At 47.6% G+C, this 17,660-nt stretch overlaps 8 protein-coding genes across 8 annotated transcripts; 6 read left to right on the top strand and 2 right to left on the bottom strand.

Moving 5' to 3' along the window:
* Positions 1-452: 452 nt before the first annotated feature.
* Positions 453-2,193, top strand: N7503_010007 (putative siroheme synthase; the record flags this gene model as incomplete). The annotated part of the gene is made up of 2 exons (XM_057069553.1): positions 453-777; positions 830-2,193. 2 exons carry the CDS (start codon positions 453-455, stop codon positions 2,191-2,193), a joined length of 1,689 nt encoding a protein of 562 aa, XP_056916164.1.
* Positions 2,194-2,791: 598 nt separating this feature from the next.
* N7503_010008 (uncharacterized protein) lies at positions 2,792-4,186 on the top strand (the record flags this gene model as incomplete). Its single annotated transcript, XM_057069554.1, has 3 exons — positions 2,792-2,924; positions 2,981-3,078; positions 3,134-4,186. The coding sequence occupies 3 exons, from the start codon at positions 2,792-2,794 to the stop codon at positions 4,184-4,186; spliced, it is 1,284 nt and encodes a 427-aa protein (XP_056916165.1).
* Positions 4,187-5,052: 866 nt separating this feature from the next.
* N7503_010009 (NAD(P)-dependent alcohol dehydrogenase) lies at positions 5,053-6,329 on the top strand (the record flags this gene model as incomplete). The annotated part of the gene is made up of 3 exons (XM_057069555.1): positions 5,053-5,196; positions 5,257-6,114; positions 6,177-6,329. The coding sequence occupies 3 exons, from the start codon at positions 5,053-5,055 to the stop codon at positions 6,327-6,329; spliced, it is 1,155 nt and encodes a 384-aa protein (XP_056916166.1).
* A 607-nt stretch (positions 6,330-6,936) lies between these two features.
* Positions 6,937-8,190, top strand: N7503_010010 (threonine aldolase GLY1; the record flags this gene model as incomplete). The annotated part of the gene is made up of 3 exons (XM_057069556.1): positions 6,937-7,012; positions 7,069-8,022; positions 8,078-8,190. 3 exons carry the CDS (start codon positions 6,937-6,939, stop codon positions 8,188-8,190), a joined length of 1,143 nt encoding a protein of 380 aa, XP_056916167.1.
* Positions 8,191-8,814: 624 nt separating this feature from the next.
* N7503_010011 (uncharacterized protein) lies at positions 8,815-10,302 on the top strand (the record flags this gene model as incomplete). The annotated part of the gene is made up of 4 exons (XM_057069557.1): positions 8,815-9,506; positions 9,556-9,910; positions 9,961-10,173; positions 10,225-10,302. The coding sequence occupies 4 exons, from the start codon at positions 8,815-8,817 to the stop codon at positions 10,300-10,302; spliced, it is 1,338 nt and encodes a 445-aa protein (XP_056916168.1).
* A 189-nt stretch (positions 10,303-10,491) lies between these two features.
* On the bottom strand, positions 10,492-11,949 carry N7503_010012 (sulfatase family protein; the record flags this gene model as incomplete). Its single annotated transcript, XM_057069558.1, has 1 exon — positions 10,492-11,949. The coding sequence occupies one exon, from the start codon at positions 11,947-11,949 to the stop codon at positions 10,492-10,494; it is 1,458 nt and encodes a 485-aa protein (XP_056916169.1).
* Positions 11,950-15,053: 3,104 nt separating this feature from the next.
* On the top strand, positions 15,054-15,417 carry N7503_010013 (uncharacterized protein; the record flags this gene model as incomplete). The annotated part of the gene is made up of 2 exons (XM_057069559.1): positions 15,054-15,296; positions 15,367-15,417. 2 exons carry the CDS (start codon positions 15,054-15,056, stop codon positions 15,415-15,417), a joined length of 294 nt encoding a protein of 97 aa, XP_056916170.1.
* Positions 15,418-15,939: 522 nt separating this feature from the next.
* Positions 15,940-17,493, bottom strand: N7503_010014 (phosphoesterase-domain-containing protein; the record flags this gene model as incomplete). Its single annotated transcript, XM_057069560.1, has 3 exons — positions 15,940-17,024; positions 17,111-17,255; positions 17,311-17,493. The coding sequence occupies 3 exons, from the start codon at positions 17,491-17,493 to the stop codon at positions 15,940-15,942; spliced, it is 1,413 nt and encodes a 470-aa protein (XP_056916171.1).
* Positions 17,494-17,660: the final 167 nt, after the last annotated feature.

Consider the following 17,660-nt stretch of genomic DNA (forward strand, 5'->3'; position numbering starts at 1 on the left):
ACGCAATCCCGCGTTAAACTGCTTTGGGAAAAAAGAAGTATGGCAAAAAAAAGATATTAATACTATTTTCCCACCAAAGGTCTACTGCTTCACTGAAAACCGCCTTCGTACTATCCGGAACACCAACAGACATTTTCCAGTCTGTCCTTCGGACTTGTGCTCATTGACTCGAGGTCCATTCTGTTCTGTTGAGTGGCGTCGATTCAATCCCCGGAATTATCTTATCAGTGGTTATCACCAATCGCAACAGACCTGTTACTCATTCCGGAATACACTTTTTTTGGATCTCCGCGGAAAAATTGCAGGACAACGCATGACAATACGAGCGGTCTGATAAAGATCCTCTGGCCATATATTATCCCTGCCGGTTGTGCAACAAACTCATGGTCCAGAGGACCCTATAGTGACTCACCAAGTTTGGAGGGGCAACCCACATTATAGCACACGACACCATGAAGGGTCCTTCCAATGCATCTGCGGGAGCGGCACCTTTTATGACCGCATGGAATGTTGAGTCTCAGACGCATCTCATTATTGGAGCAAGTTCTTTGGCTGCTGCTCGGTGTACGAAGAGTCTTGAGGCTGGTGCCAAGCCTGTCGTTCTTGCGCCAGAGACCGCGGACATTCATTTCACCCTAAATGAACATATTGCCAATGGTTCTGTGCAGCTGTTGCGTCGTGATTTTCAAGACGACGATTTGACTGCCTTGGGAAGAGAGGAAGTTGACCGGGTCGTGGATGCGGTCTTTGTCACATCGGGTGGCAACAATGAACTGAGTAAGTCATATTGTGCGGTAATAAGAGAATAGACCCACTGATAATTTCACAGATACGCATATTTCAAAGCTGTGTCGAAGGCTTCGAATCCCAGTGAACGTTGCTGATGCTCCGACTCTGTGCTCGTTCACCTTACTCTCCACTTACTCAGACGGGCCACTTCACATTGGCATTACAACATCTGGTCGCGGGTGTAAGCTTGCGTCCCGCCTGCGGAGAGAAATCGCCGCTTTTCTCCCTGCAGATCTCGGAACCGCCATTGACCGACTTGGTGCCATGCGGTGCAGACTTTGGGAAGAAGACCATGCCGCTGGCCTGACTGATGCTGCCCTTGAAGGCGACGACGATGATGCCGCTGGCCAGAAACATACCTTCAACACATTGGTCACAGAAGATGATGTTGCTGCAGCAAAGACACGGAGGACGCGTTGGTTATCACAAATCTGCGAATACTGGCCTCTAAAGAAACTTGTGTCTATCAACGACGCCGATATTGAGAAAATTCTACAAGCCTATTCGTCTGGTAACACAACAACACAAGAGACAGATGAAGCCAATGGAGTTACAAGGAAGGGCAAGATCATCCTTGCTGGCTCTGGTCCAGGTCACCCAGATCTGCTTACACGCGCCACATACAACGCTATTCAAAACGCCGACATCATCCTCGCCGACAAGCTCGTCCCCGCTCCAGTGTTAGACTTGATTCCTCGTCGAACAGAAGTCCACATTGCCCGCAAGTTCCCCGGAAACGCTGATCAGGCGCAAGAAGAGTTTCAACAAATGGGTCTCGCCTCCCTGCGGAAGGGCCAAACCGTTCTCCGACTCAAGCAAGGAGACCCATACCTATACGGTCGCGGAGCAGAGGAATTCGAATTTTTCCGCGCCGAAGGCTATATCCCCGCCGTTCTTCCTGGTATCACCAGCGCCATGAGCGCTGCCCTATTCGCCGATATCCCGGCAACCCACCGAGGCGTTTCCGACCAGGTCTTGGTCTGCACGGGAACTGGTCGGAAGGGTGCTGCCCCTAACCCTCCGGCTTATGTGCCTACTCAGACAGTCGTTTTCTTGATGTCCCTCCACCGACTATCTGCCCTCATCGAGTCTTTGACTACATACCCTGTCGAGGACTCGACACAATCACGGGCACTTTGGCCTAAGGAGACGCCTTGTGCTATTGTTGAGCGAGCATCGTGTCCTGATCAACGGGTTGTTCGATCTACTTTGGAACATATCTGCCAGGCATTTGAAGCAGCTGGTTCACGACCACCCGGCCTGTTGGTTGTTGGTGCTAGTTGTCATGTTTTGCATAGCCCGAATGGGCAGAAATGGGCTATCGAAGAGGGCTTCAGTGGTCTGGATGGACTGACTGGAGAGGTTGATGCCGTGACTGTTGCCCTGAATGAGGCAGAGAAGTGATGATTGGACATATTTGCATATCGAACGGAGTCATGAGGATCATGTATATAGAAGATCAGATACCCCATTGAATGAGTACATAGATTCGTTTTCCATGTCTTTCCAAGGTTTCTTATAAAGTTGATGTGCGGTGCAGCATGAATAGTCCAAGCTCACCTGCATTATTATCAAGTAATGAATCAATGTAATTGGTTCGGTTTCCACTTCCCGCAGCTAACCGCTCAGCAAAATCCATTTTTCTTTACTTCATCTCACCGTCATTCCCACCGCCCAGTATCATACCTGTTCATAATACGTATTTTACTAAAGCACGGCCCCAGTGCTCGAACATCATGTTTGAATGATTAAGGTTTAATACCCATGCAGTACATGTAATAAGGTTTCTGCCGATAGAATATTTTCATTCTTGCATGGGCGCCAGATCCCGCCGCAAACGGGTTCCACTGAGCCCCACCAATGTCAAGACAGGGCGTGTAAATGTGGATAGGGTTTTTCGGCTCTTAAGGTTTTTTTCTCTCGATTGTGTCGAGCATCAATTGATTGTACTTTTGATTCCTCTGATCAATTGATCAGAAGTACAAGGCTCATCAGACTCACAATGGAGACCTTCGAGACTTCCTCCCAGGAAGCTCTTTCGGAGCACCATGAGGCCAACCTGCCACCGGTAGATGGAGGCAAACGTGCATGGCTTTTCCTCGCGGCATGCTTTGTGATTGAAGCTTTAATTTGGGGTACGGATTTTGCTTCATCTTATAAATGGTGTAAACACGTTCTAACATATCTATAGGTTTCACTTTTTCTTTTGGAATTTTCCAAGATTATTACAGCACCCATGAGCCATTCAAGAGTTCTGGTGATATTGCCATTGTTGGCACCTGTGCGATGGTCGGTTATCACTAAAGATTATGCATATTGAACTCTTTCACTGACTTTCAATTAGGGTATTTCTTACATGTTACTCCCAGTGGCATTTATCCTGCTACAAGTAATGCCCCGCCTAAAGCTATGGGCTGCCCCAATTGGGTTCATCATTATGTGTCTAGCTCTGTCTTTGAGCTCCTTTGCAACAAACACCACCCACCTTATCGCTTCCCAGGGTGTTGCGTACGGTATCGGTGCAAGCCTGGCATACGCACCGACAATCATCTTCATGGATGAATGGTTCGTGCGTCGAAAGGGACTAGCCTTCGGAATTATGTGGGCTGGAACCGGCCTTTCGGGTGTTATTCTTCCCATTGTTCTCCAGTGGATGCTGGATACATTCGGTCACAAAACTGCTCTGCGTGCTTGGTCCATCATTCTCCTACTTTTGGGTGGTCCACTACTCGCTTTCCTTCGACCTCGCCTTCCTATTTCACGTGCTTCGCAACCCCGGCCATTGGACTTCAGATTTCTTTGGGATACGACTTTCCTGATCTATGAATCTGGAAATATCATGGAAGCTATGGGCTATTTCCTCCCGACAATTTATCTGCCTACTTATGCCAAGAGTCTTGGTGCCAGTGGTATTGAGTCTACTCTCACTGTCATGGTCTTTAACCTTGCATCTGTCTTTGGATGCGTGATCATGGGCTCCTTGGTTGACCGCTACCATGCCACGACCTGCATTCTGGCCTCGACGGTTGGTAGTACTGTTGCTGTGTTTTTGATCTGGGGTTTGGCTGACAGTTTGGCACCCTTGTACATCTTCTGTATCTTTTACGGATTGTTCGCTGGGTCGTTCACTTCCACTTGGCCGGCTGTTGTTAACGAGGTCACGAAGAGGAGCATTTATACCGATCCCAGTCTCATCTTTGGACTTCTTTCTACTGGAAGAGGTATTGGAAATATTGTTAGTGGACCCCTTAGTGGAGCTCTGCTTGATCAGCATGCTTGGGACGGGATTGCTGGCAAGGCTTATGGTACGGGCTATGGGCCTTTGATCGTCTTTACTGGTGTTTCTGCTTTTCTGGGTGGGTTGGGTGTTATGGCGAGATGTGCCGTACGCTCCTGAACCTTGAAGAGCCAAAAGTTGTTTAGAATGATATCCATTGTAAATTAGAATTATTGAAATGTATCGAAAAGTGTTTTCATCGTTGACATTTGTCCGTCTTGGATCATACTGCGTGTATATAATTCATGTAGATCCTTGTCAAATGTGATTATATCATGACCATTAGTAGAGTCAGTTATCTCAGGTAAACAGTTGAGACCCCGACCTTCGCGGGTAATATCACGGTAGCGAGTTCAGTTCCCAGGCTCTTACCCCGCATAGATCGACAGCTTGGTATCCACTGTGACCAGCTCTTTGCTGCATTTAATTTGCTGCTGTTAAGAATCCTTATGCCCGCCTTCGAACAATTTCAACTTCTGAGGTTCGGCAGTATCAAAAGGCAGTGCAACTCTGAGATCATATATTTTTGACAGGTCGGTACTAACATCGGCAGTCGAATCCCTGATTCTTCAAATTCAAATTGGTGTCTCAAAATTAAGTCAAGGTTTAATTGAACTTTGTATGACGCTCGGCGAGCGGATCAAAAATCCCGCGATTCCGCGGCGGCGGCATTGGCGTGTTTGCATTCTCAATGTGCCGATTTTCGTGGCCGACACCCCCGCGACTGTGGGGAAACATGCCGATTCGATCGATTCTGCGGGGAAGGATCCATGAAACCAATCCTAGATTCGGGGTTTACTTCGGGGTAACTGTTAGATCATGGCTTTCAACTTGTGTTTTTAAGGGCTATGTCTCGTCCCCAGACTTTCTCCAGAACCAACAGTTCATGATAATTGATCTTCCAAATTTTTTTGACTCGAAAGTTTTACGAAACCAAAGGGTCTTTATAGACATCAATACATCGGACCTCCTTTCAGCATTTCACGATGATACCTGAGAAGCAAATCCCGACCAAGGCGTTCGTCATTGATGCCCCAGGGTCCCCATTTGTTATGCAAGATGTAATTCTGGACGAAGTTCGGCCCCACGAGGTGTTGATCGAGATGAAGTATACTGGCTTGTGCCACACAGTAAGTCAACACTCTTTGTCCCGCCCGAATCCAAGAGTATGACTGACTTGGCGGGAATAGGATATTGTTGTCCAGAAGGGTGCGATCCCCATTGGTGAATTCCCGGCTGTGCTAGGACATGAAGGCGCCGGCATCGTCCGGCGAGTTGGTACCGCAGTGAAAGACAAAACCCTAGCGGAGGGCGACCAAGTCTTCTTGAGTTTTACCACATGCAACAAGTGCACCCCATGTGACGAAGGGCGTCATGGATTTTGTCGTCAATTCATGCCAATCAACTTCGCTGGTGTCAGGGGTATGTCCGCAGCAGATTCACCCATAAAGTCTACGAGTGGTCAGCCCATCCGAGGTCAATTCTTCGGGCAGTCATCTCTGAGTAAGCTGGCCATCGTCGCAGAGACTTCAATTGTGAAGGTCTCATCTGGTATCAGTGAGACTGACTTGGCTGCGCTGTCCCCTCTGGGATGTGGGTATCTCACTGGAGCGGGCACAGTCTTGAATGTTCTTAAGCCAAAGCCATCATCCCGTTTTGTTGTGCTTGGAATGGGGGCTGTCGGATTATCTGCGATGATGGCTGCACGGGCTCTCGGTGTTGAGAACGTTGTAGCTGTAGATATTGTCGATGCGAAGCTCGAACTAGCCAAGTCTCTTGGTGCTTCTCACATATTGAACACGAAGAGCGTTTCAGACCTTGCTGAGGGGTTGCGTGAAATGTTCCCCGATGGCGTGGATCACATTATTGACACCACGGGTGTTGTCCCTCTGCTTCAGTCGTCAATCAAGGCGCTGGGTCATGAAGGTATGCTGGCGATTGTGGGTGTCGCTCCTGGTGGTTCCTCGTTGACCATCGACCCGCTCGACATCATGCTCAACTGCAAGCGAATTGTCGGATCCATCGAAGGGTCTGCAAATCCTGCACAGGTATGTTGCATTATGGTCAACTTCATCATCAAACAAGACTAACCGCATACACCTTGACGCAGATTCTCCCTCAATTGATTGATCTATACAAACAGGGTAAATTCCCCGTTGACAAGTTAGCCAAAGTTTATAAGGCCGACGCGATCGAGCAAGCATTGAGCGACTTGCATTCGGGTAGGATCATCAAACCAGTGCTTGACTGGACGACTGTATAAATTGAAACTAGTTTATTGCTATTTGGGTCATCGTTTTAAATGGAGGTGGATATGGAGTTGAGGACCTTGGAAGTATACATGAACCTTATTACGCAGCATAGCGGGTAACACTGAAAATGAGATCAGAATCATTATCACCATAAAGAACCGAGATATCTGCTAAATATGGCTGCATCATTGAGCACCATTGGACGAGTAATTGTTGCGAAAAAGAAAAAACAGAGCTATGGCTCTTATTGGCTGCCAAGTCTGCGGATTAAGGCTGTCTCGATATGGTGTGCGCTCTACAACGCAGTTCTAGTTACGTATTTTCGCGACTTGCATAACACGTGAACTTACAATAGTAATCCACTCCAGCGCAATAAGTAGATATGCTATTCTTCTCTATTAATTTAGTTTCATCACGAACAGGCCTGGTGGAACCGAAATTATTTCTTCCCCGCGCAGAAATCATGTGACAGCTGCATTTCCCCGCGTTTCTTGGACCAGAGTCAACTCTCGCGCAGATAAGGACATGAGTCGACTCCTCCGCACCTTCACTCGCCCTGTCGGGATCTACAGACTCTCCCTTTCGATCCAATCTGCCTCTTTTGGACACAAATTCGCCATGGCTCATTTTTCTACCCCAGCCAGCGGTCAAACCAGCTGGCACGGCGCGGGAGCCGCCGAATTTGACCTGAGGAGTACTTTTACCCTCAACCCAGATATGACTTTCTGGAGCTGACAATTTCACATCCAGGTGATACAATGACAAAGCCCACTCCATCCATGCTCAATGCGATTTGCCAAACAACCCTCCTGGACGATGTTTTTGCCGAAGATCCTACGACCAACGACCTCCACAGCTATGTTGCCGAAAGAACAGGACACGAGGCCGCTCTCCTGGTACTATCAGGAACCATGGGAAATCAGGTCGCGATCCGCTCTCACTTGGCTCAACCCCCGCATTCCGTCCTGTGCGACCATCGAGCTCACATCATTTGCTACGAGGCGGGTGGTGTGAGCGCTTGGACTGGAGCCACGGTCCAAACCGTTGTGCCGAAGAATGGCATACACCTGACTTTGGAGGATATCCAGAAGCATGCTGTGCTTGATGATGACATCCACCACTGTCCCACCAAGTTGATCAGCTTGGAGAATACGCTCGATGGCATGATTATGCCCTTGACCGAGGCTCGTCGCATTGTCGAGTGGGCGCATGCTAATGATATCAAGGTTCACTTGGATGGCGCAAGACTATGGGAGGCTGTTGTGTCTGGCGCTGGTAGTTTATCCGACTACACCAGTCTGTTCGACAGTGTTAGCCTGTGCTTCTCTAAGGGATTGGGTGCGCCAATCGGCAGCATTATTGTTGGCTCGTCAGCTTTTATCAAGAAGGCTCGTTGGTTCCGCAAGTCTATTGGTGGTGGTGCTCGTCAGACGGGTGTGTTTGCCGCCGCCGCCAGGATAGCCTTGGACGAAACGTTCGGAACAGATCCCCATGGCAAGACCGGTCATCTTCTGGCCACCCACGCCAAGGCCAAGCAAGTCGCAGAGATGTGGACCAGCCGTGGGGGCAAGCTGGAGAACCCTGTGCACACTAATATGGTATGGCTTGATCTAGAAGCCTCTGGGCTGGGGCCCAATGATCTTGCTGTGATCGGCGAGGAGAAAGGTTTGAAGCTAATGGGAGGACGGGTGGTGATCCACTACCGTAAGTCACATCCATAGTCTTGAAGATTCCGTTCGACTATACTAAATTGTCACAGAGGTGTCAGATGAGGCTATCTCGCGCCTGGAGCAGGTGTTTGACACCGCGATGCAGGGGAAGTTTCAACGCAGCGAAGACCAGAGCCAACCTTATGGCAGTAGTAAAAAGTGATGTACCGGTGGCATAGAGCTATAGTATTAATAAAGATATCATATAGACAATGCATGGTTCTGACGACTTATCATATTGAGCCCACTGCCGTTCCCTTTTTCTTTCTGGTACAAAGTCTGAAGTTGAACACTTTCTAGTGGACATCCGTTATACCGATGCATTTGCCAATCTAACCTCCTTTTCGAGGTCCTATTCGTACCAGAGAGTTGCAGAACAACCGATTTTGGCCCCCGTTCCTTCAATTACCATTCTAATGCTCTGGTTCCATTGAACATAACAACTCTCTTGGTGATTAAGCTATTCCAAATGGGGATAGAAATGCGATGATACAGTCTCATTGGTCGTGAAAGACCGCAGCATCTCCTCTCCCAGGGGCTTATTTCCCGTGACCCACTGCGGTCAGTGTGTAGCCAAGAACCTTTGGGGCCAAAACGACTAAAGATAGTAGAACAAGTGAAGATCAAAGTCCTAATTATGCTTGTTCAACCCTGCATTGAGAAAGTTCGGTGATGGAGATGCTGGTCCAAGCTGTATTTTCTAAAACATAAATAGGGACAATATTCCCCTCAAATCATAGCAGGCCAATTCATTCGATATTATCTTGTGCACCACATCAATCTTGAAATGGGACTCGTTACCACACATCTAATCAAAGGCGTCGCTGCAGGCATTGGCCTAGCCTCGGAGGGATTAGCTGCCCGCAAGGCAAAGAAAGCCCAAAAAGCTCTTGAAGAAGCGGAATCATATGGACCCAATGAAAAAACAATCACGACAAACATTGACCCGGATTTGCGTGGGATTTCAGAGCTCGATTCGCATCAAATAAAAATCTATGATGATGTTCATGAGCTTCCAACTTCGACCTACCACCAACAACTCCACGAGCTCCCCGCTTCGAGATATCACCAAGATGATAGCCCAAAAGACCCACCACCGATTAATGCCGAGGCAATCGACGAAACTACCCTTGCGACACAGTTCGCAAGCCATTATCCGATTCCAGTCGAACCCAATCTACCAGAGGTGGTCTACCGATTACCAGCCCCGGTTCTCCTCCCACAGCGCAGACCAAAGAACCGCGACCGTGGTTTCCTTCGAGGTTATGCCCCTGATCTAGCGCCATGCGGAATTGACCAGGAAATGTTCATCGATTTTCTGAACACTGCTGAGAAAGGTTGTCGGGCACATAGGTGGTTGCAGGCTATCAACCTGGCAGCCCTTGCAGGACATGCTATCCCTTCCGCAATCGCCGTCGCAGTGGGAATTGCCATACACCAGCTTGCGAACTTGTCGATCGCGGCTGATGGCCGCCGAAGGTCAGTACTCTGCTGTGTCAATCCCGCAAATCATACTAACACGCAACAGAACCAACAACTTCTTTGACCAGGCGAACGAAGAATTCTTCAAGCCTCGTGGTCTATATTGTCTTGTCATGACTTGGTATCCTGAGGACCCGGATACTCCAGCCATGTCAATGGATCTCCAGTCCACCATCGCAAAAGCCACTTTTAGGACTGATTCACTAGGTCGTCTAGAGCGCAAATTCAAGAGATCTGACGGGAAGACATATGGGAACATGTTTCCAGAGGTTGCGCCACTGGTCTTCCCTGAGACGGAAACGGTGGGCGACCAACTAGACCCCCAGGAGAAATTCCATAAGATTAAGAAGAAGAGAGACTTTATCCATGGGTACTTGGATAAGAGAGCTCAGGCGACTTTTGTGAGTGGTCTTCGATTTCCTCGCATCATGATTGTTCTAACATCTCTTAGGAAGCTGAAAATCCTAACAGTCATTTGAATCAACGGCCGAAGCCTACGTTTGCTTCGCGCTTTGCCGATCCCAATCATCCCGCTAGTAGCGGTGACTTACTCGCTCTCTTGACTGGTGGCTATATGAGCAGGAATGGCCCTGGGGAGGCGAAGGTGGGTGATGACAGTCTCATCCGCACTGTGATAAAGACAGGTTCCGAGATGTTTGAATCGGTAAGTCCCTCCGTTTGTTCCATTCTTTCGGTATACTAATCCATGTCACAGAAAGCATTATATTTAGCGATTGTCAATCTCCCTACTGAGGATGAAATGAATCAAGCACGATTGGTGCTGGGTATGTAGAGCGTTCAGATAGCTAGTCAAAGAATACTAATAATCTCATTCCAACTTACGACTCCCAATATTCAATTTCTATCTTCAGTCTTCCATTGCGCCCAACACATAGATTTAGAATAAAGCAGCACTTGGTTCCACTAGCTTTTGACGTTTCATAAGCGGTAAGAATATGGGCAGTCATAGAATGCGAACTAACTAAGCTCCCCAAGCAAAATTAGCTGCAAATTTAGGTTGACCCTTGCTCTCCGGAACAGCGACATCAAAGTCCCACCGATCCGGTACCTCTAAGCCCGCATCGATATGGTGTCGAACCAGAAGCATAGAGACGCCATCACGATAAAGCCAAGCATCTTCACTACGACCTTGCCACTTCTCCATAGCAGTCCGCATTTCCTCCAAGACATGTACATACTCCGGGTGTTTAGCAAGATTGCGTACTTCATCCGGATCAGCTTGAATATCATACAACTCCTCCGCAGGGCGGAAAAAGTAATTCTTGAACGGGCGCGGACCGATCATCTTCGGACTTGTATCTGAATTCCGGATCTCCTCCCACGTTAACGAGCCGTAGATATCAGCCGCGAAAGGAAAGTCAAGTCTCCAAGCGATATTGCGGTGATATTTGAATTGACGGTTTCGCATGAATCGAGTCGGCCAGTAGTTGGTAATTTCGTGGAATGTGTGGGAGCCGAACACTTCGCTCCATGCGTCAAGTTGGGTTTTCTCGGACAGAACGGGGAGGAATGAGCGACCGAGACGGGCTGGATGCGTGGGACTCGGGTGCTGCGCCCAATCGAGGAGTGTTGGCAGAATGTCAACATAAGATATCATGTTTTGGTTGGTTATGCCAGCGGGTGATCCGGGGCATTTCATGATCATGGGTAAACAGACTCCGGCGTCGTACAGAGTTGTCTTTGAATTTATGAATGGAGGACCGTTGTCGCTGACGAAGAGGACGAGCGTATCATCACCCAGGCCGCTCTTTCTCAGTCCATTCAAGACCATACCGACACCTTGGTCAAGACGAGAAATAGATTTGTAATACTCTGCAAATTCGTATCGCACTTTAGGTAGGTCGTTAACAAAAGGTGGGATCTCGACGTCCTCAGGCTTATAATCAATGTCCTTCACTCGCGGATCATATTGGTCATTGTTACCGAATCCTGAGCGGGTCAGATCGCGGTGTGGATCGATGAAACCAATGGTCAGAAAGAATGGCTTGTTGCTTGACTTGGAGCTTTCAAAGAAGTCAGTAGCCTGGTCGGCGACTAAGGCAACGTCACGACTGTCACTCTCGGCTCGCATGTCCCAAGGATACACGGAATCTGGCCCAACATGTACCTTGCCAATCAGGCCAGTGGTGTATCCATGATTAGAAAACAATGCAGGAGCAGTCTCGACATGGTTAAAGGTGGTGAAATGATGGCGTCCATTATGGAGTCCATATTGCCCATTTTGGTGGGTGTGAAGGCCAGTGTAGATAACCGACCGGCTCGCACTGCATGATGCTGTGCTTGTGAAGGCCTGGTCAAACCTAGTCCCCTCTGCAGCTAACTCGTCAAGGTGGGGCGTCTGGATCTTCTTGTTCCCGTAGCAGCCCAGTTGTTTGCCAAGATCGTCGGCAATCATTAACAGAATATTTCGTTGAGGCATATTGGAATACCAGTGAAGAGGTTGTTTCTTTTCAGCCTTCTGGTAGCAGTTGTTACGTTATATACACGTCGTGTTGGTTTCAATAACGGATATCGGCTGGCTAGCCGGGCGTGGGTCCCGTAGCGGTTGTCGCTTCGGCTCTCGCTAGACTGAACAACCTTGGTGGGCAGGAACATGCTGGAGATCAGAATAACAAATTATGCCATCTAGCCATTGATGCGGCTAGAAAGGATCAAACAATGCGACCACTGCCGACATGGAATGGGAATTTCCGATGGCTGCGTGCGGGTCTAGGCGCGACAGTTGCGACAACTACCATATCGGTAGCCAATCTCATCATATCAGTATTAGGAAGGTTTCAAAAGCAGACGTACCACTCCCGCGCTCAAGAATAAGGACAATAGGGGAATTGATTATAGGAACCCTGTAGTCACTCGATGAGGCCAGGATTGAATAGGCCGACTTTGAGGGTATTCTTGACCAATTGCAGTGTATCCGAAACAAGAACAAACAGGAAATGAGCACTTTTGAGGAAGGAGAGAAGAAAATATATGAGGCTCTTAACAAGGTTATTCAAGAATATATCATTGATAGTGCTCCAGCGAACAAATCAAATTACACCCTATACCAAAGCCTTATCCAACCCTGGTCCAACTCTGCGCTTTCTTGGGGTAGCATCTGGACGCGTCTTCACCTTTATTCTCATTACCTGCCTCTTCCCACACTTCTTCCTCTTTTTTCTCTTCTTCTCCCTCCACAGACCTTCCTCCCCTTCACTTCTATCGCGACCTTTCTTTTGAACTACCACCACCAGTGTGTTCCTCACTCTGAAAACTTCCGAATAAGGCTTTTTTCACATGCCGTCAAAGTATTCTGTCAGATTGATACCTAAAAAGCAGCGCTAGTATGTCGGATGACAAGGAAAGTGAAAATTCAAAGTCCGTTGCAGGTTCAAAGACGACATGGAGGCTCGTCTCCTGAGAATCGGGGCTCTTCAGTCACCTCCCAATTCCCAGACAAAACAACTGGGCTCAAATTACGCTTCCAAGTCTTAAGCACAGTCAATCTAAAGGCTTGCACTTTCTTTCTTGCCGCCTCTCTTATTATTCACATATATAACATCTCTTCATTTCAAAACTATCTGTTAAGCATCTGTTACTAAGTCCCATTTTGAGCATTGCTGACTTAATTGAATAGCTCTTAGGCTACTTGGTGATCCTCCTTTGAAGCCGTTTTCAAGGGAGTCAGGTCTAACATCACTCACCATTGTCTGTTGAATATTCCCATATCTCTACTTTCATTCCTTGACTAATTCTCCTTGATTGAGGCCAAGGCAGGGGCAGGAAGAACAACCACGATAAGGCTGCAAAGAGCGTTCGGCCTTAGAGTAGTGTGCCCAGAATGTCGACTGAGCCGATCCTCGGTGCAGCTGGGACCTTCTACGACAGTTTATGGTGGTTCAGGGGACCGAGAGCCCCACAGGTGGCCGTTCAAAACCAAAAAATGAAGACATCAGGCGAGAACCTGGACTATCGATGAAAGCTCCGTGGGTAATCTTTCGGGTTGTACGTTGCCGTCCGACTTGTTAGGAGATGACCTCCAAAGGTGCAACCATCGCAAAGAACCCGAAGCTAATCTTCAACGGACTCAAACGTCCAAACCAAGTCAAGCCTTTTTTTGAGATAAGCCAAGGAGGCCAACTCCTATTTCAACCTCACCGCTGATTCATTTGACTCCGAAACATTCAGTGCAATTCAACGACGTCTGCACCTGCGTCAAGAAGCACCAAGAAACGACCTCGCCAGGGAGGAGCGGAGGAAGTACAGGAGAGGAGCAGCTGAATTACCAATATAAATTTGGAGCCCTCTACGATGCTACAAATTGGGCCGCCATCACCTTTGAATCATTTACACCATCACACAGGTCGCTACGTGCAAGCAAAGTTCTGGACAAGACAGAGAAGCACATGAATAGATATTCTGTCTTCCCAGAACATCATGAGTCGTGAGGGGCATACCAGCGAGTGAATGCTCACTTGAATAACATTCCGGATTAGGAAACTCGGAAAGAGTTGGGCATACAATGCGACTGGGAGTCCCTGCTTAGCAGAACTACATAGCCACAACATCAGATAAACTTTCTCATCGCAAATGCATTTCCCTGCGTTCAATCAAGGAGACAAAGAAAGACCATGCCATTCTATCATTATGCATTTTACCAACTTATAGTATCACTAAAGCACCAGAAAAGTGCCAAATAGAACGCTCAGGAAGCTGGTAGCTGGCATGGTTGGGCTAGAGGCCGTTCCGGTGCTTGCTGACGCTGAAGCGGAGCTAGGGCTGGAGGTTGTTTTTGTGTTGTAATTGAAATTCAACATCTCGTGAACAAAAATCAACTGTTGTACTCTGATGCCAAATATGATCTTGCCTTAGGATACGAAGGAGATTGGCATTCACACGGAGCTATATCCGTCTTACGTAATGTGGTCCTAGAGAGGTACAACATTATGTCCATTCACACGTAGTTATACTATTATTTGAACGTAAAGCTCACTCATACGATGCAGCAGTGCCTCATGATCTGCATTCTTGGCAATCGATAGTTTATCTCGGCTGATCTCGGTGATCGACAGGATCATCCCTGCATTCGAAGTGACGTCAGTCATTATCTTGGCCGTACATAACATTCTAGTGGGACTTAGTACCTAATTAGTTCCTTTTTTCTCATTTGATACCGACTGGTCTGTATGTTCATAGTGAGATTCTAGCTGCATGTAGGAGGGCTTTGGTCATCTCACTGCCGATGGATTCCAAATACCCTAAGTTGAATTAATAGTACTAAAGAATGGAGGCATTAAAACTCTAACTGAGGTATGTAGTCAGGGGTCCACTTACTATTGCCTTAGCTGCATATGAGCATCCACCCTGATCAGCCACATCTCCCTCGATTGCTAGATGCCGCAGATCTGAAGAACCAAGTTTTCTTTGGCATAAAGTCCTATATAATCCCCAGGAACACCCTTGACCTCATGAGAGAATATAATCAAATTCTAATCCCTCACAAATCACGCTCTTCCTCAATACACAACACCAAAATTCAACAGCATGCATTTTTATATTCTCTACGCCGCTTTCTTCACATCGATCGCACTTGCCAGTTCCATCCCTCGAGACATACCGGACTCCCAGAATCCATGGAGTAAGCAAGAGAGAGATGATTTTCGCAAATGCATGGACGAGAAGCTTCACCAAGACGACGATACCGTTGATGCCTTACTCGGACCTATCGTCGACGGCAAACTCAATGAGCAGCAACAAGCTCTGCAGACTATGTTTTTCCATGACAACGTACGTCATCCCCGTTGAATGAAGGAGTTAGATTTTTGTCCAGACATACTTACACTGCTTTTCACTCTAGGTTCGCAAAGACTGCTATGGTATTGTAGACATTAAACCACCATGGAACTGAGGATTAGAGTTAGCAATCCATGTCAATAGCCCTAGACCATTCGGAAGGATTGCTTCAATTGGCAACTTTAATACATTCCCATATTTATAGTCATCTCATATCATAATCATTCATTTCTCTTCGTTAATTTGCCAAGCTCTGGTTATAGCGTTCTGTAAGCCTACAAAGCCGATTAAATGTTTGAATCAGCTAAAAAATGGTTACGAACTCACGATTTAAAACGCGATAATTCTAGCATAACAAGAAAACTATGATTTAAGTGCTGCTAACGAGAAAGAGAAGCGAAAAAAGGCTCGAAAAAGCGAGCGAAAGCTCACTTGAATATGATTCTAAGTGAGGAATATCAGGAAGTGATAGCAGGTCATGGAGCGTGACCAAGAGTTCCTTCTTAGCAGAAAAACATAGCCACAAAATTACATCAGCTTCCTCGTCACATATGCAGGTTCCCCTGCTTATAATCGACGAGACAGCGAAAGGCCATGCCATTCAATCAATTCTGTATTTTACCGACTTCTAATCGTACTAAAGTACCAGAAGAGCGCCAAATAGAACGCTCAGGAAGCTGGTGGCTGGAACGATTGGACCAGAGGCCGCTGCAGTGCTTGCTGACGCTGAAGCGGAACTAGAGCTGGAGGTTTTGTTTGTGTTGTAGTCATAGCCCACGGTACCAGTAGTGTTCACACCGGAAACATAGACTTCGCCATTTCGGGTATATGGGACGCCAGTATCCAGACCATAAGCGGTATCATATGGGAAGGGAGAAGAATAGTTATAGGTTGGTGTACGGCCTTTGTATGTGTCAATGACAGACTGCAGGATACCGTTGCCAGATGAACATGTGTCATTGGTGGTCGGCACAGGCCAGCTAGAACGGTATTTTGAATATCCCCAATCCTCAAGGGGACCGGGAAGAGACTCGTTCAGCCATAGCATATTAGCATCCACTTCCCAGTTCGTGTAGTTTACCTTATCAGCGACCAGCTGGAAAAGGTTGGCGCCACAGTCCCAGCGTCCTAGAGAGGGCAAGCCCCAATTGGCTTGAACCGTGGCAAGGGTTGAATAGTGGGTATAGACGGTAGAGTCTTTTGTGCCAACCTTGTCTTTAGGCACGGCACCGCCCATTAGAATGCTGAACACACGGTTGCGTTTATCATAGATGTCGGCCTCGGGGACATAGTAAGTCTCGGTTTCGTCAAATGTCAACAGCAGGAGTGTGTTATCCCAGAAGTAGGTATTGTTCATGAGGTTGGTCACGAAGCCACGAAGCCAGTGCGAGCCAAACGTCACATTGGTATCGTGGGCGTCGTTTGTCATATTTGGGGTGATAAAGGCCCATTGAGGCAGCTGCTTCTTTTCTAGGTCATCATAGAATGAGGTGAAGTTCTTAATCAAGCGTAGAGCTGTGTCGTTGCTAGAGATTTGGTCGAATGATACCAATGGATTGTGCTTGCGCATATAGTCATTGGCGTAGGTTTCCTGGTTCGAGTAATTGTAACCCTGGTAGCCTGCGTAGGGCATATGTTCCTGGTACTCTCCCCAGGATATTCCCTTCGGATTCAAAAGATCGGCAATTGTTGAGACGTTTGACGGAATGTCATGGAAAAGATCTTCATGTCAATGTTAGAAACAGGCAGGTTTCATCAGACACGCGCGGGGAAATGCGGGGGCGTGCCCCCGAGAGAGTGGTATTCACCATTATCCATTCCGTAGTTGTCACCACTCGCAGCGCCCACATAATTAGGCTGAGAAGTATGACCCACGCCGTAGTAGTTGAGCAAAGTGATACCTTTGCTTGCAAGCCACTCTTGATCATCATTCTCAGCTGCGGCACCATAGTCCTGGAACGATATCAGTATCTTCGACTAATGCTGATAACTAATCACCGGTACATACCACGTTCTCCAGCCAGATCTGGTAAAAGCGATCGAAAACTTTTCCCGTCACATTTGACGTCCATGTTTGTGGCACGGTGGTGGCCCGAGCCTGCTCAATTGCAGCCAAAGCAGGCTCTGTGGTGGTGATGGTTGCCGCATTACCCAAAGTGGCGATCGCGAGAAGAGCAGCAACGAAAGCCATAGCGATGTTGGTCACCGTGGTTGTGGTAAAATTTAAAAAAGAAGTCGCTGGCTAGATCAAAAAAGTATCTCCGACTTGTGCGCTTTTATAGCAGTGTTGGACCAGGCACGTGGATCGGCATGATCTGTATTGTCCATGTAGTCGATGTAACCGAGATGGTTCCATGC

Source organism: Penicillium pulvis (genome assembly GCF_028828015.1).
Source record: "Penicillium pulvis strain IBT 33274 chromosome Unknown scaffold_8_segment0_segment0, whole genome shotgun sequence".
In the NCBI taxonomy this organism is placed as follows: domain Eukaryota; kingdom Fungi; phylum Ascomycota; class Eurotiomycetes; order Eurotiales; family Aspergillaceae; genus Penicillium; species Penicillium pulvis.